The 25,290-nt window shown below is 47.8% G+C and overlaps 1 protein-coding gene across 2 annotated transcripts in view; it reads left to right on the top strand.

The window, feature by feature from the left end:
• Positions 1-25,290, top strand: part of LOC119973187 (E3 ubiquitin-protein ligase RNF123) — a 537,603-nt gene that overhangs the window by 223,577 nt on the left and 288,736 nt on the right. For both annotated transcript variants that reach the window (XM_038810837.1, XM_038810836.1), the window contains exons 23-24: positions 2,987-3,182; positions 12,507-12,652. In XM_038810837.1, the coding sequence (XP_038666765.1) occupies positions 2,987-3,182; positions 12,507-12,652 (342 nt within the window). The remainder of the gene's footprint in view (positions 1-2,986; positions 3,183-12,506; positions 12,653-25,290) is intronic.

Here is a 25,290-nt window from a genome sequence, read left to right as displayed (position 1 = left end):
ACCCCAGAAGCTCTCTTTGACTCTAGTATTATGTTAAGCCACTATGCAAACAGAGCATGGTGGCACAGTGGTTAACACTGCTGCCTCACAGCTCCAGGGTCCCAGGTTCAATTTCAGCCTTGGGTGATTGTGTGGAGTTTGCACTTTCTGCGTGGGGTTCCTCCGGATACTCCGATTTCCTCCCACAGGTTAGGTGGATTGGTCATGCTAAATTGCCTCTTAGTGTCAAAAAGGTGAGGTGGGGTTGCTGGGTTACAGGAATAGGGTGGAGGTGTGGGCTTGTGTGGGGTGTTCTTTCTAAGGGCTGGTGCAGACTCGATAGGCCGAGTGGCCTCCTTCTGCACTGTAGGCATTGTATGATTCTATAAATCTGCAAATGTTATGTTCATTATCCTGCATACCAAGCTCAACTTTAGCTGGTAATTATTGCTGAGCCCGAAAACATGTCAGAAGCGGAAGTGGAAGTAGTCACAGAATGGTCAAATTCACCAGATCAGATATACCGCGAGAGTGAGGAGCCAAAGAAATGAGAGGACACCTAAAGCAAGTAAATTGGATATTCAACAACATTTCAGGAGAGGATATGTGGAACACTTTTAGATGGCCAGTGCTAAGCTTGTCGAGACGGATCCATAGCAGAAATCAACAAGCTCAGGCTAAATGAATGTGAATGGATTGACAAGTTAATAGCAATATTAGGTCCTGCAGAGAGAAAGAGAAAGGTTCACTGGCGTGCATACAGTTACATGCAGCAAGCAGTGTATTTAGAGGGTGATCAGATGGGCTGAAGGATACCTAAATACGTACATTGTTGTTGCAGCAAGATATAACCTTCTACTATCGTACTGAGGCAGTCAGATAAGAAATTAATCTATAAAAGCTGCATATAACCTTACAGCTGGAGATGAGCTCACCTCATTTTAGGAAGGATGTGGAAGCTTTGGAAAAGGTGCAAAGGAGATTTACCAGGATGTTGCCTGGAATGGAGAGTCGGTCTTACGAGGAAAGGTTGAGGGTGCTAGGCCTTTTCTCATTAGAACGGAGAAGGATGAGGGGCGACTTGATAGAGGTTTATAAGCTGATCAGGGGAATAGATAGAGTATACAGTCAGAGATTTTTTCCCCGGGTGGAACACACCATTACAAGGGGACATAAATTTAAGATAAATGGTGGAAGATATAGGGGGGATGTCAGAGGTAGGTTCTTTACCCAGAGAGTAGTGGGGGCATGGAATGCACTGCCTGTGGAAGTAGTTGAGTCGGAAACGTTAGGGACCTTCAAGCGGCTATTGGATAGGTACATGGATTGGGGTAGAATAATGGAGTGTAGATTAATTTCTTCTTAAGGGCAGCACGGTAGCATTGTGGATGGCACAATTGCTTCACAGCTCCAGGGTCCCAAGTTCGATTTCGACTTGGGTCACTGTCTGTGTGGAGTCTGCACATCCTCCCCGTGTGTGCGTGGGTTTCCTTCGGGTGCTCCGGTTTCCTCCCACAGTCCAAAGATGTGCAGGTTGGGTGAATTGGCCATGATAAATTGCCCTTAGTGTCCAAAATTCTATGATTAACGTAGGATAAAAGTTCGACACAACATCGTGGGCCGAAGGGCCTGTTCTGTGCTGTATTTCTCTCTCTCTCTCATATTAAATATTCTGAGTGACTGTTTTCTTCAAGCATTTACAAGGGGAGACGATGAAGAATAAGCTGGCCCTAAACAGGGTTAACAACTGCAGAATACGGGCAGCACAGTGGGTAACACTGTTGCTTCACAGCTCCAGTGTCCCAGGTTTGATTCCCGGCTTAGAACATAGAACATAGAACAGCACAGAACAGGCCCTTCGGCCCTCAATGTTGTGCCGAGCCATGATCACCCTACTCAAACCCACGTATCCACCCTATACCCGTAACCCAACAACCTCCCCCTTAACCTTACTTTTTTATTAGGACACTGCGGGCAATTTAGCATGGCCAATCCACCTAACCCGCACATCTTTGGACTGTGGGAGGAAACCGGAGCACCCGGAGGAAACCCACGCACACAGGGGGAGGACGTGCAGACTCCACACAGACAGTGACCCAGCCGGGAATCGAACCTGGGACCGTGGAGCTGTGAAGCATTTATGCTAACCACCATGCTACCCTGCTGCCCCTTGGGTCACTGTCTGTGTGGAGTCTGCACGTTCTCCCCGTGTCTGCGTGCGTTTCCTCCGGGTGCTCCTGTTTCCTCCCACAAGTACAGAAAGACGTGCTGTTAGGTAATTTGGACATTCTGAATTCTCCCTCCATGCCTGAATAGGCGCCGGAATGTGGCAACTAGGGGCTATTCACAGTAACTTCATTACAGTGTTGATGTAAGCCTACATGTGACAATAAAGATTATTATTATTAAATTAATGGATTTCATGCATAAAATAAAAATCTGAGATGGGCCTCAAATGAGCCCCTTCAGGTAAATCTTCAGCTATAGTCAGTATTCACCTTGGTGTTGGGGGAAAGCAGGGAGAAGTTATATGAGACACTGATAATCATAATGGAGTTACTGGGTGTGAGGAGGGAGCGGGGGCAGGGGCAACTGGTTGGAAACAGGGAAAAATGCTGCAATTACTCTAGAAAGGTGACTAAACAGAGACAACTGTTAACATTAGTCTAGTTCCAATTCGTGTAAGATTATCTTTGGAGCTATAGATAGAGAGGATCCAGGGAGTACAAACCAAATAGAGTGGAACAACTGGTTTCAGTTGTGAGGTCACTGGTCTTTCTCATTTACTTCAATGACTTGGATTCTAAAACAATGCAAATTTCTCAAATTTGCAGATGGTGCAAACGAACAGAGGCAGTGAAATCAAAAGTTCAAAATTTGTGGGATGAGTTGGCAAAACCTCTAAGTGGGCAGGAGATGTGAACGCATGTCAGTAACTCTGATCCCTTGTGTGACGCACCCTTACGGCTGGTTTCTGATTCCTTCTCTACATGTTTTCGAAATCCAGCAAAGGCTGGGTGGCGCTGCTGCAGGCGGGGGAGCTCTTGCCAGGCCGAGTTGGTTAAGTTCACCAACATTGGGACGAGCTAATAGGTTCCTCAGCACGGCAGCTGTGAGCTTGATGAATCCCCGTCGATCCCTGGCCACAGTGGAAAAAGTGAAGGTTCGTACTCTGGCTGTGGAGCAGAGGACTGAGGAAGACAGTGAGTACTCACTGAGTAGATGCTCAGTTTGATGTATGTTTACAATAAAAATAGTAAATTATAGTATGTAATCTTGAACAATTGCAGCAAATCTGACATCAGACGTAATGTTCTGAGATCATCTTAGCAACAAGCAATGATTTCATGATGATTTGTAAATTTGGGGAGTAAGTGTTACATCTGAGGCAGCAAAGTCATTTGTCATGAAAACAGAAAATGCAGGTCAGGCAGCATCTGTGGAGACAGAATCAAATTAAACATTTTGTGTTGATGACTTTTCATTGGAACCGGAAGATGTTAGAAGTTTAACGGTTTTTAAACAATTATCCGGTAAAGGATTATTTGTTGACGGGAGATGGTAGAACAGGGATATCCCATGCAGGATAGAATAAATGGGGAAGTATAGAGGATAGGAGGGATTAACTGAAGATAGATGATGGTACAAGGGAAGTGGAGATGGGGTTGCTGCAAGTAAAGAAATGAAAGATGCCTCCAGCGGCGGTGTAAATGGTTACCGTAGATATTTGAGTAAGCTAAGACAAAGAAAGAAACTGCAGTAACTTTGTGCAGATAGACCCTAGTCTGCAGATATGCTCCACTCTCGAGCTCTAACCCGGGAGAGCTGCTTGAACTTCTTGAAGGTAAAACCTCCAGCTCCATCTTGGCTGATGTTGACGGTTTTTAAAATTCTTTTACAGGATGTGGGCATCGCTGGCTAGGCCAGCATTTGTTGCCCATCTCTAATTACCCTTGAGAAGGTGAGCTGCCTTTTTGAACTGCTACAGTTCATGTGGTGTAGTTACACCCACTGTCTTGTTAGGATAGAAATTCCACGATTTTGACCCAGCAATGAGTCGTGTTCCCATGCATCTGTCCATAAGAAATAAGACCATAAGAAATAATAATAATCACTTATTGTCACAAGTAGGGTTCAATGAAGTTACTGTGAAAAGCCCCTAGTTGCCACATTCCGGCGCCTGTTCGGGGAAGTCAGTACGGGAATTGAACCGTGTTGCTGGCATTGTTCTGTATTGCAAGCCAGCTATTTAGCCAACTGTGCTAAACCAGCCCCATGTAGGAGAGTAGGAGTCTGTTCCTGTATTCAATGAGATCATGACTGATCTGATGTGATAACCCTCAACTCCACTTTCCTGGCTTATCCCCATAGCCCATGATTCCCTTACTGATTTAGTATTTGTCTCTCTCAGCCTTGAACATACTCAACAACCCAGCCTCTACAGCACTCTGCGATCAAGAATTCTACAGAGTCACTATCACCCGAGGGAAGAAATTCCTCCTCATCTCTGTCTTAAATACGTGACCCCTTTTTCTGAGGTTGTGCTGTCTGGTCCGAGACTCTCCCACAAGGGAAGCAACCTCTCGGCATCTACTGCGACAAGCCCCCTGAGAAAATATGTCTTAATATGGTCACCTTTCATTCTTTTAAGCTCCAATGAGTACAGGCCCAACCGACTCAACTTCTCATAAAAACATCCCTACAATTCCGATTTCCCCACTGCAAACAAGTCGATCCTGGTGTATATCTTGTACACTTGTGAAAAGAATGAAAATGCCTTCTCACTTGGGTGCAGGAACCTCCAGGGGTCCACCGCCCCCATCTGCTCCATAAATGTTCCCAGTTCCTTAGCCATGCCTGTCTTTTTTCCCCGTTCTGGGGTTTGAATGGTCAGTCAGCGGGTCCTGTACACAGTTAAAGTTGCCCCCCATTATAAGTTGGTGTGTGTCAATGTTGGAGATTTCCGCCACAGTCTTTTTTAATAAAGTCTGTGTAGTCCCAATTGGGCATGTACACATTTACCAGAAACACCGGTGCCCCATCCTGGACACTGAGATCGGCATCTCCAACCATGCTCCGCACTATGTGGATGTGAGGTTAGAGACGGGCCGTGCCCAATGCCCACATGGAGGTTGGACGCAGACCTCCTGGCCAACAAGGCTTTCTGCCAGAAAACATCACAAGACAATAGTGACTACGTGACAAACAACCGGAACGGGGAAGTCTCACTTCGAACATTCTGGGAGGCACTAAAGGCAGCGATTAGAGGGGTTACAAGGCATGTAGAGACAGGGACGAGAGGGTGGCCAGGAAACAGCTGATCGACTCCATCCTGGCGATCGACAGAAAGTACTCCGGGGGCCCGACTGTAGAGCTGCTGGTGGCGAGGAAAAAGCTACAAATGGTCTTTAACCTGCTATCCACTAGGAAAGCAGTGCACCAACTCTGCCAGACCCGGGGGACCTTCTACGAACACGGGGAAAAAGCTGGCTGCCTACTGGCTCACCAGCTGAGAAAGCAGGCAGCCACGAGGGAGATAGCCCAGGTGAAGGACAACAGAGGCAGACTGGTGGCAGACCCAAAAGAGGTTAATTGAGCATTCAAGACCTTCTACCGGGAACTGTACACCTCTGAGCCCCCTGACGGGGCGCGGGGATGAAACAGCTCCTCGATGGACTGGACATGCCAGTTGTAGGGGAAGAAAGGCGGGGGAACTGGAGGCACCAATAATTCTGGGAGAAATCATGGAGAGCATCAGCTCCATACAGGCGGGGAAGGCGCTGGGACCTGATGGGTTCCCGGCGGACCCATCATAAATAAATAAATTGTGGACCCGATTAAAGTACCCAATTAATTTTTTCCAATTAAGGGGCATTTTAGCATGGCCAATCCACCTACCCTGCATATCTTTGAGTTGTGGGGGCGAAACCCACGCAAACATGGAGAGAATGTGCAAACTCAACATGGACAGTGACCCAGAGCTGGGATCCAAACCTGGGACCTCGGCGCTGTGAGGCAGCAGTACTAACCACTGCGCAACTGTGCTGCCCCTCTGGCTCCACATCTAAGGGATATATTAGCAGACTCACTAGCAAGGGATACTCTGCCTCCTACACTAGCACAGGCCGCGATCTCGTTGAAACCCAAAAAAGACCAAGACTTGACGGAATGTGGCTCTTATAGACTCATCTTGTTACTAAATGTAGATGCAAAGATACTCACAAAGGTCCTGGCCAAAAGGCTGCTGAACTGCGTACTGGAGGTGGTCGCAGAGGACCAGACGGGCTTTGTCAAGGATAGGCAATTCAGTGCGAACATCAGGCGCCTGATGAATGTAATAATGACCCCCCCCCCCAAAACCACCACCACCACCGGAGGGGGAGGACACTGGAACCAGAGGTGGTTGTCTCCCTGGACACAGAAAAGCTGCATAGAGGCACAGGGCAGGGATACCCACTGTCCCTGCTTCTGTTCACCCAAGCAATCGAACCCCTGGCGATTGTTTTATGTGGCGCGAAAAGCTGGAAGGGCATCCAAAGGGGAAACAGAGTCTCTCACTATGCGGATGACCTGCTTCTGTACATCTCAAAACCACAGGAGGGACTGAAAGCAATTGTGCAGATCCTGAAAGAGTTTGGAACTGTCTCGGGTTACAGACAAACCTGGGCAAGAGCGAGGCATTCCCGGTGAACCCGAGCGGGGGAGGGGCAGAGCTGGAGGGGCTCCCATTTAAAATAGACCAAAACAGATTCCGATACCTGGGATACAAATAGCCAGGGACTGGGCACAGATCCACAAGTAGAATCTGAAAAGCCTGGTGGAGGAAGTAATAAAGGACCTGCAGAGGTGGTACTCACTCCCACTCTCCCTGGCGGGGAGAATGCAGATGAAACAAACATGCTGCCGAGGTTCCTCTTCCTGTTTAGACCCATCCTGATCTTCATCCCCAAGGCCTTCTTCTAAAATGTGGACAGTCTAATCATGGCATTTGTGTGGGCGGGCCAGAATCCGAGAGTTCCCAAACCAATACTGCAAAGGAGGAAAATTGAGGGTGGCCTGGCATTTCCAAACCTGCAATACTACCACAGGAACTGTCAGGGATAGGCACAATTGAGATGTGGAGCTTGTTCAAGAAGCAAATACTGTGTGTCCTTGATATGTATGTCCCTGTCAGGCAGGGAGGAAATGGTCGAATGAGGGAACCATGGTTTACAAAAGAGGTTGAATGTCTTGCCAAGAGGAAGAAGGGGGCTTATATAAGGATGAGAAAACAAGGTTCAGTTAGGCACTTGAGGGATACAAAATAGCTTGGAAGGAGCTCAAGAAAGGGCTTAGGAGAGCTAGGAAGGGGCATGAGAAGTCCTTGGTGGGTAGGATCAAGGAAAACCCCAAGGCTTTTTACACTTGTGAGGAATAAAAGAATGACCAAGGTGAAGTTAGGGCAGGTCAAGGACAGCAGTGGGAACGTGTGCATGGAGTCTGAAGATATAGGAGAGGCCCTAAATGAATACTTGTCTTCAGTGTTTACAAAGGAGAGGGGCCATATTTCTGAGGAGGACAGAGCGGTACAGGCTGGTAGGCTGGAGGAGGTAGATATTCGGAAGGAAGATATGTTAGAAATTTTGAGAAGCCTGAGGATAGATAAGTCCTCTGGGCCAGATGGGATATATCCCAGGATTCTTTGCGAAGCGAGGGATGAGATTGCAGAGCCTTTGGCTTTGATCTTTATGTCCTCACTGTCTACAGGAATAGTGCCAGAAGAATGGAGAGAGGCAAATGTTGTCCCCTTGTTCAAGAAAGGGAATAGGTATAACCCTGGGAATTATAGGCCGGTTAGTCTCACTTCGGTCATAGGTAAATTATTGGAAAGGGTCCTGAGGGATAGGATTTATGATCATTTGAAAAGATACAGCTTCATCCAGGATAGTCAGCATGGATTTGTGAGGGGTAAGTCTTGCCTCACAAGTTTGATTGTATTCTTTGAGGAGGTAACTAAGTACATAGATGAAGGTAGAGCAGTTGATGTCGTAGACATGGATTTTAGTAAGGCGATTGATAAGGTTCCCCATGGTCGGCTCATGCAGAAAGTAAGGAGGCATGGCAGAGAGGGAAATTTGGCCGATTGGATCAATAACTGGCTATCACATAGAAGACAGAGGGTGGTGGCAGATGGTAAATTTTCATCCTGGAGCCCAGTCACCAGCGGTGCACCACAGGGATCAGTGCTGGGACCTCTGCTACTTGTGATTTTTATCAATGACTTGGATGATGGGGTTGAAGGTTGGGTTAGTAAATTTTCTGATGACACCAAGATTGGTGGAGTAGTGGATGAGGTGGAGGGCTATTGCCGGCTGCAAAGAGACATTGATAGGATGCATAGCTGGGCTGTAAAGTGGCAGATGGAGTTTATCCCTGATAAGTGTGAGGTGATTCATTTTGGTAGGACAAATTTGAATGCGGATTAGAGGGTTAACGGCAGGACTCTGAAGAATGTGGAGGAGCAGAGAGATCTCGGAGTTCATGTCCATAGATCTCTGAAAGTTGCCACCCAAGTGGATAGAGCCGTGAAGAAAGCGTGTGTTAGCATTTATTAACAGGGGAATTGAGTTTAAGAGCCGTGATGTTATGCTGCAACTGTACAAGACCTTGGTTAGACCACTTTTTTAAATTAAAAAAAAAAAAAATTTCGCGTATCCAATTATTTTTTTCCAATTAAGGGGCAATTCAGCATGGCCAATCCACCGAACCTACACATCTTTGGGTTGTGGGGGTGAAACCCACGCAGGCACGGGGATAACGTGCACTCCACACGGACAGCGACCCAGGGCCGGGATTTGAACCCAGGTCCTCAGTGCCGTAGGCAGCAATCCTAACCACTGTGCCACCGTGCTGCCCATTGGTTAGACCACATTTGGAGTATTGTGTGCAGTTCTGGTCACCTCATTATAGGAAGGATGTGGAAGCATTGGAAAGGGTGCAAAGGAGATTTACCAGAATGCTGCCTGGATTGGAGGGTAGGCCTTATGAGGAAAGGTTGAGGGAGCTAGGGCTTTTCTCATTGGAGCAAAGGAGGATGAGAGGTGACTTAATTGAGGTGTATAAGATGATGAGAGGGATAGATAAAGTGGACGTTCAGAGACTATTTCCTCGGGTGAATGTAGCTGTTACAAGGGGACATAACTATAAGGTTCATGGTGGGAGATATAGGAGGGATGTCAGAGGTAGGTTCTTTACTCAGCAAGTGGTTGGGGCGTGGAATGCACTCCCAGCTCTGGTAGCGGAGTCGGACACTTTAGGAACTTTCAAGCAGTTATTGGATAGGCATATGGAGTGCACTAGAATGATTGGAAGTAGGTTGATTTGATCTTAGTTTCAGACTAGTTCGGCACAACATCGTGGGCCGAAGGGCCTGTACTGTACTGTACAGTTCTATGTTCTACCACTGGGCAGCTACAGAGGAGAGAGTGAGGGGATGGGTACACGAGCCCAACTCGAACTGGGTGCGGATGGAGGAGGCCACCTGCAAAGGGAGAACCCTCTGGGCCCTTGCCATGGCAGCACTCCCATCTCCCCCAATAAAATATACATCCAGCCCAGCGGTAGTTGCTAAACTGAAAACGTGGCACCAGATGAGGCAGCATTTCGGTCTGACCGAGATGTCCCCCATGGCTCCCATCTGCGCAAATCACAAGTTGCCACCAGCAGACACCACTTTTAAGAGATGGAGACAGGACAGGGGATTGCTGACAGTCGGGGACTTCTACATAGGAAACAGACTAGAGACACTGAATGAACCAACAGAGGAGTTGGAACTACCTGCAGGGCAGGAAAAGAGACACCTGCAAATAAAACCTTTCTCTGCAAAGAGACAAGAGGATACCCCAGAGCCCTGGAGACCACACTAATAGAGGACCTGATGATTACGGATAACAAGGAAGGGGGAACTGTGGGAAAATGTATGGACAATTATTGGACAGAGCTCGAACGCCGCTAGATGAGACCAGACGACAATGGGGAGACAAACTGGTGACAGAGGTGGGTTGGGGACTCTGGAGTGAAGCACTGAGCAGGGCCAACTCCATCTCCTCCTGCGCAAAGCTCAGCCTCATGCAGTTTAAAGTGGTTCACCTGACCAGAACCCGAATGAACAGGTTCTTCCCAGGGGTGGAGGATATATGTCAACGGTGCCAGAGAGACTTGCCAATCACACCCACATGTTTTGAGCCTGCACCATGCTTGTGTTCTGGACAACCTTCTCCGAGGCAATGTCCAAGGTTGTGGGGTGAGGATGGAGCCGCGCCCGACAGTGGCAATCTTCGGGGTATTAGAGCAGCCAGAGCTACACTTGGTAAAGGGAGCCGACGGCCTAGCTTTCGCTTCCCTAATCGCACACCGGAGAATCCTGCCTGGGTGGCGATCAGCAGCATCACCCACAGCTGCAGACCGATCAGATTTTCTCCACTTGGAGAAGATCAAGTACACCATCCGAGGTCAGAGGAAGGCTTCCTTAAAGCATGGGGGCAATTTGTCCTGGGAATTTTGCAGCAAATTTTGTGCCCTTTCCCCTCCACCTTGTGGTGTCCCCTTCATTCCCTTAGGTTTCCCCCTTCTCTTCCTCCATCCCCTCCCCCTCCCCCCTGGGTTGTGTGTTCCTGCTGGTTTCCTTCTAGTTTTCTTTCTTTCTAATCATTGTTGGCTTCGAACAGGTCTTCAATCACAATCCTGACTTATGCTTTGTAGATGGTGAACAGGCTTTGGGAAGTCAGGAGGTGTATTACTTGCTGTAGAATTCTCAGCTTCTGACCTGCTCTTGCAGCCACGGTATTTATATGGCTGGTCCAGTCAGTTTCTGGTCAAAAGTAGCCCCCAGAATGTTTATGGTAGGGAATTGTGTTATGGTAATGCCATTGAATGTTCAGGGGAGATGATTAGATTATATCTTGTTGGAAATGGTCATTGTTTGATGTTTGTATGGTGCGAATGTTACTTTCCAACCATTAGCCCAAGCCTGATTGCTGTCCAGTTGTTGCTGAATGCGGGCACAGATTGCTTCAGAATCTGAGGAATTACAAATGGTGCTTTGCAGCTACCTGGCACGCGCTTCTTCAGGGAGTGAGCACAAGGCCTGCTTCATAAACCAGATGTTTGAATGATGCACAAGCGCAGGTGGGACTGTGTTATCTCTTGCAACAGGATTTGCCAAAAGTGATCAATAATCAGTCTGTTGGGAGTTTGAATATTACGTGGATGCAGTCAGCAAAAGTCAAACAAAGAACGCAACACAGTAAAGTCTCCAGTATTGAACTGTCCACAAATGCTTTTGGCACAAATGCTAAGGGATTTTCATTGAAGCCTAATTGTGACAATATGTGATTATTATTATTAGAGATGCTGTCTGAATGAAATTCTCACACAGTCGATAAAAAGTGTACAACAGTAAAAATTGTTTTTGACCCACCTAGTGCACTGTCAGCAGAAGTACACTTAAATGTAAATTAATGTGCTAACTAAAATAGTTTAATACACAGAGGATACTCTTAATGCAACTGAAAGGTGCACTCAAACGTTAGCACCGTTGTGTTGTGCCACTCAACCCTAATACTTTGGTTGAAGTGAATGCACCATGACTGGGCCAGTGTGGTTCAATACATGATGAATATTGTTTTTTTCTTGTGTCTTGATGCTCTAAATCCACTCAAGTGTGCTTTTCTATAACATTATAGTTTAATTGCGATTAGGAAGCCCCATTAAGAGCTGAAGAAATTGACAGTTGATCCAGGGAAATTATTTGTTACTGGATTTTAGGCTAGGCGTGTGCAACATTTTTTTCAGCAACTACATTGCAGACACTTTATTTACAAGCTTAATGGTGGTTCTGTGAAGTTTTGTATTATATACACAGTCAAACTGTGGAGTGACACACAGCTATACGCCACAGCGACATAGTGGTTAACACTGCTGCCTCATAGCGCCAGGGACCTGAGTTCGATTCTGACTTTGGGTGACTCTGTGTGGAGTTTGCACATTCTCCCAGTGTCTGTGTGAGCTTCCTCCGGGTGCTCCAGTTTCCTCCCACAGTCCGAATTAAGTGTATTGGCAATGGTAAATTGCCCTTTAGTGTCCAAAAGTTAGGTGGGGTTGCGGGTTTGCGGGTGCTCTTTCAAAGGTTTGGTGCAGACTCGATGGGCCGAACGGCCTCCTTCTGCACTGTAGCTATTCTTTGAAGCCTTCTGTTTGTGATGAAACACTGTGGGGGAAATACTTGGTTGATTTAGGATACAGTCCTGTTGTAGATGGGATAACAATTCTTGCAGCCTGATGCTCTACCTGTGCAAGAACTGAACCACTGCCTCTGCTCCAGTACTTGTACCCCAGTGCCCGGTCTCTGATAATTTGGTTTGGTCAGTCTGCAGGATGAGGCTTGTGGCAGACTCGCAAAGAGAGTGAGTCTGTAAAGCTATCAGGCTGTGATTGTTTGTCGATAGATGCAGAGCTGATGCATAATGATACTTTTCTTCTCCTTACAGTTGAAGGAATCCAAGGAAATGATGGCCTGTTGTTAGGGCGCCCCCCCGATGAACCGGATCACCCGATCACAGAGAAATCTTTACTGGAAATTCTAGACGGAGCTATCATGATGTATAACCTTAGTGTGCACCAGCAGCTTGGCAAGGTAACGTGATATTTTTGTTTGATGGGCTGATGTGATGGCAACTTGTGCCTGGTTATAAAATTGGCATTCTGGACTGACCAATTTTAGAGCATGTCTGATATTCATTTCAACTGATGCTGGTCTGCCCCATCTATCCCAGTATCTGTGAGCTGCTGTGATCTGGTAGCCTTCTTTTTAAAAGGGGTGGTATTAGTGCTAATTGTGCATATTCTGCTCTCTGGGCATCAAATTGACATTGGCTTTCCGCATGGTGCCCAGTGAGCTACAGCAGATAGTGCTGTTGAGAAAGAATTAGCTTCTGACTGAAAAATAGTTGATTGACTGGAAAAGCCATTCCACATGTTGTAATAAACACTATTAATCATCACTTTAGCTTACTCATTGACAGGCTCAGTGAGCCTTGTTCATGTGGAATCCCAAACAAAGCCATGTTCTCTGTGACTTTGCAGCTTCACAGAAAGCAATTTTAATTTATTTGTCAGTTGATCACCTGTGGAATTAAGATGAATTAAGACTAAGTGTAGCCTTGAAGTGAACTGAGGTTAAAGCATGAGGGATAATTAGACCAGAGCATGTAGACGTAATTAAATTTCCATTTAAATGTTGTACTTTCTGCCATTATAAATATGACCATTATGATTTACTGAATCCAAATTTGTACTGGAAAATATTCAGGTAAACACGTCACACTGTATTCACACCCAATCATCAGTGTCCCATTTCTCCATGAGCCTGGTTAACTTAGTATGTGGTGGCTCTCATCCATGTTTGTCATTAAAGTAGCCTTGCCGCAGTGTCAAGTGTGCAGGGAGATCAGTTTGAAATGTTGACTGCATGGGAAGCTTTGTTTCTCTGTGCCCCCACGCCCCACCCCACCCCACCCCACCACATTAGCTCCCCTCTTCTGAAAACACCGAGCCTTTCCTGGCTTGTGAGTCCACCCATCACTCCAGTTCCCCATAAAACCCATCTGTGAGGCCAAGGAGGGTTAGTAGGCAATACTATTTGCTGTTTATCACTCCAATGTTAAACTCAGTTTGTAGCCTTGAGTTAATTCGCCACAGAGAGCAGGAGGATGTGGAAGTGTGCCATTGGACTTAAGTTCAGAAGACAATTATTCTCTGACAAGGGGAGACATTGATTCAGGATGGCAGTATTCTGAGAGAATGACGATGTAAGTGCTGCAGGAACCTTTCAAAGTTGAAATTAAAAAACAAGATTTCAGTCTCTGCTGACATTTAAGAAGCTGGGGATATGTTTGATTTTCCTTTTCGCACCTATACATCAGATAGACTAAGTATGAAGATCTAGCTTATCACAAGGATTGCATTTTGAATATAATTTACTATTGACCGTTTTGTGAGGAACCGGAATCCAAATAAGTGACAAAAGGGAGGTCACTGGGAATTTATGTAATACCCCCCCCCCCCCCCCCCCCCCCCCCCCCCCCCAAGTCTATTAGATGAACAAAATTATTCCCTGTGGTGTTGCTCTCTTCGCCGCTGGTTTACATTCGAGTGAGAATGATGTCAAGTGAGGCTCCAGAACACATCCATGGTGACATATGAGAAATGATTACACAGAGGATCACAGGAAAGAGTAGAAATGTTGTTGTTGTAAGGAATTCAATAGTAAGTGGGGTAAACAGCCTTTTTTGAAACAACCAACATGAGTCTTGCAAGGTATCCAATTCAAGGTGGTACACAGGGTTCATATGACACAAAGTCGGATGAGTGGGTTTTCCTGGGAATGGAGGATGCATGTGGGAGTTGGCCGGTGAATCACGCTCATATGTTTTGGTGGTGTGCAACGCTGGATGATTTCTGGGAGGAGGTCTTCGAGACTCTGTCGGGGCTAGTGGGGGTCAAGATGGTGCCATCCCCTTTGGTGGCGGCTTTTGGGGTGCAGGACTTGCTGGAGCTGATGAAGGGGAAGTGGGGCTGATGTCGTGGCCATCGCCTCTGATTGCCCGGCAATGGATTTTATTGAGCTGGAGGTCGGCAGCACCGCCGGGGATCGCGGCATGGTTGGGGAATTTAAACAAAATTTTGAGTTGGGGGGGAAAAAAAACAGGTTTGCCCTTAGGGGGGTCGGAAGAGCAGTTTTGCGCGCAGTGGAGGCCATTGCTGATCATGTTTGAGGATTTGTTTGTCGCCCGGGGTGGGGCTTTGGGTGAAAAAGGGGACAGATTTACAAACTATGTAACAACATGTATTTTGAGGTGCTATTTTTTGTTTGTATCTGATTGCGTTTGGAATAAATTACATTTTTAAAAAAAGAGTCCTGCAAGGTGTGTTATCTTCTGGTGTCGGGTTAAAGGACAGGGCGTCAGGGAACAGACAAGATGCTGTCGTTCATGTTGGAACCAGCAAATGGTATGTTAGCCTTTATAACAAAGGGATTGGATTTGAAGAGTAAAGAAGTCTTGCTGAAATTTTATGGGGCCTTCGTGAGACCACATCTGAAGTATTATGACAGTTTTGGTCACCTTCCATGAGAAATAATATACTTACTTTGGAGGAAGTTCACGAGATTGATTCCAGAGATGAGGTGTTTGTCTTATGAAGAGAGTTTGAGCAGTTTAGGCCTATACTCTCTCGAGTTTAGAAGAATAAGAGATCTAATTGAGGTATATAAAATGATAAAAGGTATTGACAAAGTAGATTTAGAACAGATGTTTTCACTTGTGGGCAATCTGGAATGGGAGGTAATGGTTTTAGGAAAGGGTAGCAAGCTTAAAACAGACATGAGGAGAAATTATTTCTCTTGAGGGCTGTGAATCTGTGGAATTCCCTACCCCAGAGTGTGGTGGATGCCGGGACGTCGAGTAAATTTAAGGAGGAGATAGACAGATTTTTAATTAGTAATGGATTGAAGGGTTACAGAGAATGGGCCGGAAAGTAGAGTTGAGACAGAGATGAGATCAGCCACATATATGTGTATATATATGTATATATGTATTTATAATTTATATATATGTGTAATAAATAATACTGTCCAATGAGGAGAAATTAAATAGAGTACGCCTTATCGACACAGAAACATAGAATAGGCAATTCGGTCCTTTGATCCTGCTCCGTGATTCGTTATGATCATGGCTGACCATCCAACTCAGTAACCACTGTTTTCCAAGTGCTCTGCTATTAAACCTTTTAAAATTGACTATAGTATTTTCCCCACTACCGACATCAGGCTAACTAGTCGATGATTCCGTTTCTCTCTATCCCCCTTTTTCAATAGTGGGGTTAAATTAGCTATGATTTTAAAATAATCTTTATTGTCACAAGTAGGCTTACATTAACACTGAAATGAAGTTACTGTGAAAAGCCCTTATCGCCACATTCCGGCGCCTGTTCTGGTACACGGAGGGAGAATTCAGAATGTCCAAATTATCTAGATACTTTTCCAGAGTATATGGAATCTTGGAAGATGACCACCAATCATAGAATTTACAGTGCCATTCGCCCATCGACTCTGCATCTGCCCTTACAAAAGAGCACCCTATTCAAGCCCACATATCTACTCTATCCCTGAAATCCTGTAACCCCTACTTAACATTTTTGGACACTAAGGGCAATTTAGCATGGCCAATCACCTAATCCGCACATTTTTGCACTGTGGGAGGAAACCGGAGCACCCGGAGGAAACCCACGCTCACATGGGGAGAACGTGCAGACTCCGCACAGACAGTGACCCAGCCGGAATTAAACCTGGGACCTTGGAGCTGTGAAGCAACTGTGCTCACCACTATGCTACCATGCTGCCCCTACTGTCCTACTACCCTCCCCGTCGTCACCCTATCTAATTGCCCCTGCAATTTTTTCCTCCTCGCCAATCCCTCCGTGGTGGGCGCCGTAGAGTACTCCCTATCTACCTTAACTATCTTCATTAGCCGTTCATATTTCTCCCTCCTTTCCCTATCCACTTGTGCCTCGAATGAGATAATCTCCCCCCCAATCGCTTTCCACGCTTCCCAAAATGTGGCCGCCTACACCTCCCCGTTTTGGTTCAATTCGACATAATCTTTAATAACAGCCCGCACGTATTCGAAAACCCTCTGTTTGCCAATAGCCCCAAATCGAGCCTACACCCCAGTTTCTGCTCCCGTCCTGATCTAAGTCAAATCTCCAGCCAATAGGGCGCATGGTCCTAGATTACTATCCCTGCGTACCAAAACCCCCTCCACCAAAACCTCCCGGCTCACCACAAAAAAGTTGATTCTTGAATACGCCCTATAAACACGTGAGAAAAAGGAATACTCCCTTCCTCCTGTGTTCTTGAAGTGCCTCGGGTCCACCCTACCCATCTTTTCCATAAACCCACCCAGCTCCTTTGTCATTCGCATCCTATCCATTGATCTGGGGCGTGATCTATCTACACTAGGTCTAGGACACAACACAGTTAAAATCTCCTCCCATAATCAACTGGTGCGTGGCAAAGTCCGGGATCGCTGCCAGCAACTCACTCATAAAACCTACATCATCCAAATTCGGTACATATACATTCACCAGTATCACTTGCATCCCCTCTAATACCCCACTCACCATCATATACCTCCCACTCGTGTCCCTCACTTCTTTCGCGCTCACAACCCCTATTTTCTTGCTCGTCAAAATTGCCACCCCCACGACTTTGAATCAAAACCCGAGTGTAAAACCTGTCCCACCCACACCTTTCTTAGCCTAATCTGATCCTTCACGCGGAGGTACGACGCCTGCAGAAAGACCACCTCTGCTTTTAAATTCCTTTGGTGCACAAAGACATGAGATCTTTTCACCGGTCCATTGAGCCCTTGTGTGTTCCATGTTATCAGCCGTACCAGGGGCTTACACCTCCATTCCCCCCCTACCATCCGCCATCCTCCCCTTTTGGCTCTTACCCCCATTAATTTCACCCTGTACCTGGCCCATCCATGATGGCCCCTTTCTCCCCCCCTGTCCATGTTTCTTCTCTAACTCGCCACATCGCACCATCCGCACCACTCCCCTACGGACTGCACCCTCGGCCTTCTTCCCCACCTCACTTCCATTCATTAGCATTACCTGCCAGTGTGGCAACTCCTGCTGAAAGGCTCCTCCTACTGACCCCCCCCCCCCACCCTCAAATCTTTGTTCTGTGAAGAAGGTCCCTATTGACCTCCCCCTCCCCTTCCCAAACACAAACACTCATCTCGAACCACAGGTCACCCTCCCCAAAGACAAACAAAAAGAAAAAACACAGCCTCAGGCAGCATATGGAGGGGGGAGGGGGGGGGGGGGCACGGACTGCTGTCCCCTTACAAACATTTCACCCCCTAATACCCTTTGTCAACCCAACAGCAAAAATGAAGAAACCACCCCCTCCCTCCAACACCCACTCTACCTGTATTCTCCATTGTTCCAGAGTGTCAGCACCTCCGTCTCCCAAAATTGTTCAGTCTGCCCCAGTTCATGCTCTTTGATAAAGTCATTGGCCATTTCTGGAGTCTCAAAATAATATTCCCGGCCTTTATTCATCACCCATGGTTTCGCCAGGTAGAGTACCCCAAACCTAACCTGCCGTCGATATAACACCACCTTGGGCCTGTTAACCCCAGTTCTGCTCCAATTATACCCGAATATAATGAGGTATATTCAGACCTCATTCCCCTCCCATTCGCAGTTCTGCTTCTCCCTGGCCCACTGCAAGATCTTCTGTATCTCCACGAACCTGTGGAGTCTCACAATCACTGCCCGTGGCAGCTCCCCAGCTCTTGGCTTCTGCCTCAGAGATTTGTGCGCTCTGCCAACCTCAGGGACCTTGTCCATTAGCCCCTCTGCCACCAGCCCGCCAGCATCCTCACGGCACTCGCACCTTCCACCCCTTCAGGCAGGCGAACTATTGACAGATTCTGCCTCCTCGACCTTGCTCTCAATGTCTTGCGAAGGTCTCCAAAGAGCCCCACCTCTGCCTCCAGCGCCACCGCTCTATCACTGTGTTCAGAGATCACCTTTCGATCTCTCGGATCTGCGACCCGTGGACCATCAGACATTTTCCACCCACTCAGTCGAGCCCTTCAAATGGCCTTTGATCAGCCCTTCGGCATCTCCTTCCTCTGCTGCCGGCACTCTTCTTTGATGAAGGCCATCAACTGTTCCATCTGCGGCTTTCCAACTTGCACTCACCCTTCCACTGCATCCACTATTTCTAGGACACTTCCTTAAGTACGCTGGGATGTTCGCCAAACTTTAGAAGAATGCGAGTTGATCTAATTGAAACATGAACTTGATAAAAAGTGCTGGAAGGATATTTTGCCTAGCTTGGGAGTCTCGGACTTATGTTTTATTATTTATTATTTCATGGGTTGTGGGTGTCTTTGGCGGACCAGTGTTTGGCGTCCATCCCTAATTGCCCTTGAGCAGAGCTGGTTAGGTCATTTCAGAGGGCATTTAAGAGTTAACCACATTGCTGTGGGTCTGGAGTCACATGTCGGCCAGGTCGTTTCATATATGATGATGGAAATCTGAAATAAAAACAGAAAATGCTGGATAAACTCAGCAAATCTGACAGCATCTGTGGAGAGAGAAACATAGTTAACATTTCGAGTTCATATGATCTTTTTACAGAATTGAAGAGGGATAGAAATATGATGAATTATACACTTAAGTGTGAGGCAGAATGGAAAGTTAATGATAGGTCGGTGTTACGGTAGGATTGACAAAAATGTCAAGGACATGAGATAAAGGTGCCATTAGGGACTGAAGAATGTTAATGGTAGCAAAGGTATGAAAGCAGAATGTGTTAATAGGAGAACAGAGGTTAGTGCTGAGTAGGAGCAAAATTGAACAAGGGACATTGGCCATGTGGGGAGGGATGGTTTGGCACAAGCCGGAGAACTGAAGAATAGAAAGCAAAAGAGGAGAGTCCAGATGGAGGGCAAATTCCACAGTCTAAAGTTGTTGAACTCGATTGCATGTCAGAAAGCTGTAATGTGCCTCATCAGAATAGTTCTTGCCGTTTGGGTTGGGCATTACAGGAGCAGACCATAGCTCACACGTCTGCCCTGAAACCTTACCCTCCCTCCCAGAACCATGACAAAGCACCTCTTGTTTTCACTTTACACCCCACCAGCTTCAAAGGATCACCCTCTGCCATTTCTGCCAACTGCAGCATGATGCCACTGCCAAACACATCTTCCCCTCACCCCACATCAGCATTCCACTGGCATTACTTATTCCTTGACACACTGGTCCACTCCTCTAGCACGCCCAACTCCCATCTCCTTCCCATGGCATTTTCCCTTGCAATTGCAGAAGGTAAGAACTTGACATTATGAGAGGATAGGCAGAACAACAATTTAGATTGTTGTTCTGCCTATCCGAACTTAGGACAACTTTACATCCTCCCTCCTCAGTGTCCGTGGGTTAAAACACTCCTTTCAGGTTAAGCAGCTTTTTACTTTCACTTCCTTCACATTGGCCTTCAGTATTTGCTGCTCCCAATGGGTCTCCTCTACATTGAAAAGACTAAACGCAGACTGGGTGACTGCTTTGCAGAGCACCTTCGCTCCACCCGCAAATATGGGTGGCACAGTAGTTAGCACTGTTGCCTCACAGCGCCAGGGACCCAGGTTCAATTCCAGCCTTGCGTGGCTGTCTGTGTGGAGTTTGTGCGTTCTCCCCATATCTGAATGGGTTTCCTCCGGGTGCTCCGGTTTCCTCCCACTGTCCAAAGATGTGCAGGTTAGGTGGATTGGCCATACTAAATTGCTTCTTAGCGTCCACGGATGTGAAGGTTAGGTTAAGGGGTTATTGGGATAGGGTGGGGAAGTGTTTTTGGGTGGAGTGCTCTTTCAGAGGGTCGATGCAGATTCGATGGGCCGAATGGCCTTCTGCACTGTAGGAATTCTATAATCCCAGCTTTCCTGTTGCTTGCCATTTCAACCCAGCATCTTGCTCTCAGACATGCTGTAGTGCTCCAGTGATGCCCAACGGGAAGAACAACACCACCTCTTCCGATTAGGTGACGGCACAGTGGTGCAGTGGTTAGCACTGCTGCCTCATGGCACTCAGAATCCGGGTTCGACCCCGGCCCGGGTCACTGTCCATGTGGAGTTTGCACATTCTGTGTTTGCGTGGGTTTCACCCCCACAACCCAAAGATGTGCAGACTAGGTGGCTTGACCTTGGCGAGACCATTTCTGGAATAATGTGTGCAGTTTAGATCTCCTTACTTAAGAAATGATATGAATACAACAGAAGCAGTTCAGAGAAGGTTCACTGCACTTATACCTGGGATGGGAGGGTGTTCCGAGAGAAGATTGGGCAGGTTGGGCCAATGCCCATTGGCATTTAGAAGCATGGGACGTGATCTTATTGAAGCATATAAGATCCTGAGGGGACTTGGCAGGGTGGAAGCTGAGAGGATGCTTCTCCTTGTATGCTTCCCCTTGTGGGAGAAACTAGAACTAAGGGAGACCGGCTTAATAATAAAGGGTCAGGACTTCCGGTGGCAGCCATGGAGGAATAGGTCGCACATTTGATAGCTTCCAGTTATAACGGGCTTTTGGACTTTTTTCCCTGTTTTTTTTTTGGATTTTATGGGATAAATCAGTGAAGAGTGAGACAGTAAGGAGAAATCCCCCTCCGGTGTATGGAGAATTGGACCAGAAGTGGCCGTGTGAGAAGACAAAGTCCTAGAAGGACGACGCAAGCAGAGCTGGTAACACAGGACAGTGTGGCAGGGCAGCAGGGCCGGGAGAGATGGCACAGTGGTCGATGGAGCAGCTGGTGAAGTTTTTCGAGGATTGCTTCGCAAAGCTGAAGAAGGACACGCTGGACCCGATTCAGGCTTTGATTGATCAAGTGGTTCAGAATCAAGAAACCCACGGGAGAGCGATCCAGGAGGTGGAACAAAAGTTGTCCGAGCACAAGGAGTATATAACCGTGCTGGAAAACAAGGTGGGGATGATGAACAACCGCCAGAAAAGAATGCAGGAGAAGCTGGAGGACCTGGAGAATAGGTCCAGGAGGTAGAATCTCAGAATTGTCGGCCTCCCTGAAGGCAGTGTGGGATCGGATGCGAGGGTTTATGTGACGGACACGTTGGAGAAGTTGATGGGGACTGGGGCGTTCCCTCGGCCCGTGGAATTGGACAGAGCGCACAGAGCCCTTGCGAGGAAGCCCAGAGCGAACGAGCCACCGAGATTCATGGTGGTACGTTTTCACTGTTTCATGGACAAGGAACACGTTTTGCGTTGGGCCAAGAAAGAATGGAGCAGCAAGTGGGAGAATTGTGAGTTGCGCCTCTATCAGAACCTGGAAGCGGATTTGGCCAAGAGGCGATCTGGGTTCAATCGGGCAAAAATGACCCTCTTTGAGAAGGGGCGAAGTTCGGGATGCTGTACCCGGCCCATCTGTGGATCACACATGAGGAACGGGACTTCTACTTTGAAACGCCAGACGAAGTATGGATCTTTATTAAAGAAATTAAGCTGGAGGCGAACTAAAAGACACTTAAGCCTTGGAGAAGTACTGTGGCGGTGATTTGTGGTGCTGGATTGTATAAATTTAAGTAGCTCTATGTGAAATAATGGGCTGTGTGGATGGCTTACGGTTGCTTTGTCTTGCAGGGACCTTGTTGGAGGGGGGATGGGCTTTGAATTTGGTTCTGCTTTTTTGGGTGACTTTTTCTAAAGTGACTTTCTTCACTGTTTTTTCTGATGTTTTTTCACTGGGGAATGTTATGCTTTTTAAATGTTTATTCACGTGGGGGGGAAGAGAGGAGAAAACAATAGGGAGACAGACTGCTTGGTGCCAGGGGCGGGAGCTACCGAGTCAGCATGGGTCAGCTGACTCTCGGAAGCGCAGTGGGGGGTGAACAGGGGTTAAGCTGGAGCTTGGCGTGGGGGATTGGGTTTATAGTGTTGCTGCTAAAGCGAGTGAGGGAGGGCGGGTGGGGGAGCTGCTTTGCTGACAGGGGAGGAACTGGTACTCGGGGTCAAATGGAAGTTCGGGAACGCCGGCAGCCCGAGTGAGGACTCGAGGAAGCGGAGGGCGCGAGCTCGAGGCTGGCCTAAAAAGTGTGATGAGGGAGGTGGGGTGTTTGGAAACCCCTGTCTAGGCTGATCACATGGAACGTTGGAGGACTGAATGGGCCGGTCAAGAGGGCTCGCGTGTTCGCGCATTTGAGGGGGCTGAAGGCGGACGTGGCAATGCTACAAGAGACACATCTAAAGGTTACAGTCCAGATGAGATTGAGGAAGGAGTGAGTCAGCCAAGTGTTCCACTCAGGACTGGACACAAAAACCAGGGGGGTAGTGATCTTGATCAGCAAACTAGTGGCATTCTAGGCTGGGAGAATCGTGTCAGACAAGGGGGGTAGGTACATAATGGTGAATGGGAAGCTGGAGGGGGTGCGAGTGGTACTTGTGAACATATATACTCCGAATTGTGACGACGTGGAATTTATGAGGCAGGTTTTAGGTAAGATCCCAGACGTAGAGGCACCTAACCTCGGGCAGCACGGTAGCATTGTGGATAGCACAATTGCTTCACAGCTCCAGGGTCCCAGGTTCGATTCCGGCTTGGGTCACTGTCTGTGCGGAGTCTGCACATCCTCCCCGTGTCTGCGTGGGTTTCCTCCGGGTGCTCCGGTTTCCTCCCACAGTCCAAGGATGTGCAGGTTAGGTGGATTGGCCATGATAAATTGCCCTTAGTGTCCAAAATTGCCCTTAGTGTTGGGTGGGGTTACTGGGTTATGGGATAGGGCAGAGGTATTGACCTTGGGTAGGGTGCTCTTTGCAAGAGCCGCTGCAGACTCGATGGGCTGAATGGCCTCCTTCTGCACTGTAAATTCTATGAATTCTTTGATAACCTAATCATGGGAGGGGACTTCAATACAGTCATTGATCCAGAAGTGGACCGGTCAAAATCCTGCACAGGGAGGAGGCCGGCTGCGGCAAAGGAATTTGTGGAACTGATGGGATGAGTAGACCCATGAAGGACAAAGGTGTTTTCCTTTTTTTCACATGTCCACAAGGTATACTCTCACATCGATTTTTTTTCTTCTAAGCAGGGCGCTAATACCGAAGGTGGTGGCTACTGAGTACTTGGCAATCGCAGCGTCGGATCATGCCCCGCATTGGGTGGATCTACGGGTTAATGTGGAGAGAGGGCAACGCCCGCTGTGGAGACTGGATGTGGGGTTGCTAGTGGACGAAGTGATCTGTGGGCGGGTTAGCAAGTCCATCCAGAACTACCTGGAAACAAATGCTACGCGGGAGGTCTCTGCAGCGACGGTCTGGGAAGATTTGAAGGCAGTAGTCAGAGGGGAATTAATTTTGATATTGGCCCACAGAGAAAAGGCGGAACGGGCTGAGAGGGACAGGTTAGTTGAGGAGATACCCCAGGTGGACAGGAGATACTCGGAGATTCCGGACGCGGGGCTATTGAGGGAGTGGCGGAGGTTACAGGTGGAGTTTGGCTGTTGACCACAGGGAAAGCAGTGGGACAGTTGAGGAAGGCAAGGGGGGTCTCTATGAGTCTGGGGAAAAGGCAAGCAGAATGTTGGCGCACCAGCTCAGGAAAACAGAGGTGGCCAGGGAGATACGTAAAATAAAGAGTAGAGATGGTAATACTGTCCTGGACCCTGCGGGGTGAACGAGGTGTTTAAGGACTTTTATAGTAAATTACATGAGCCGGAGCCCCCGGCTGGGCTGGAGGGCATGAGGCAGTTTCTGGATTAGTTGATGTTCCCAAGGGTAGAGGAGGACCTGGTGGAGGGGCTGAGAGCCCCAATTGAGATTGAGGAAATAATCAAGGGGCTGGAGGGCATGCAGTCGGGCATGGGCCCAGGACCTGACAGCTACCCGGTGGAATTCTAGAAGAAGTTTTCAGAGATATTGAGCCCACTGCTGGTGAGGACATTTAGCGAAGCAAGAGAGAAGGGAGTCCTCCCCCCAACAATGTCGCAGGCCTCAATTTAATTGATCCTGAAACGGTAGAAGGATCCGGAGCAATGTGGGTCATACAGGCCGATTTCTCTACTGAATTTGGATGCCGAACTGCTGGCTAAGATGAAAGGGAAAATGCTGGAAAATCTCAGCAAGTCTGGCAGCATCTGTAGGGAGAGAAAAGAGCTAACGTTCGAGTCCGATGACTCTTTGTCAAAGCTTTTTTAAAAAAATTATTTTTATTGGAATTTTTTGAAAAATATATATCAACAGAACAATAATAATAATAACAATAATAAACACCCGTAACAAAGCATGTAACAAACCCCCCCACCCCCCCCAAACCCAATATAACAACAAAATAAATTAACAATAAGCAAAATTAACTTAAACAGTACCCCCCCCCCCCCCCCCCGGGCTGCCGCCGCCGCCGACCCAGTTCCCCACCGCCGAGCCAGAAAGTCGAGGAAAGGCTGCCACCTCCCAAAGAACCCCCGTACCGACCCCCCCAGGGCGAACCTGACCCCCTCCAGCCTAACGAACCCCGCCACGTCACTGATCCAGGCCTCCACGCCCGGAGGCCCCGCATCCCCCCACCGCAGCAAGATCCTCCGCTGGGCCACCAGGGACGCAAAGGCCATAACACCAGCCTCCCTCGCCTCCCCCACTCCCGGCTCCACCCCAACCCCAAACATCGCGAGTCCCCAGCCTGGCCCGACCCCGGACCC

Source organism: Scyliorhinus canicula, chromosome 11, assembly GCF_902713615.1.
Source record: "Scyliorhinus canicula chromosome 11, sScyCan1.1, whole genome shotgun sequence".
Taxonomy (NCBI): domain Eukaryota; kingdom Metazoa; phylum Chordata; class Chondrichthyes; order Carcharhiniformes; family Scyliorhinidae; genus Scyliorhinus; species Scyliorhinus canicula.
This window is presented reverse-complemented; position numbering and strand designations above follow the sequence as displayed.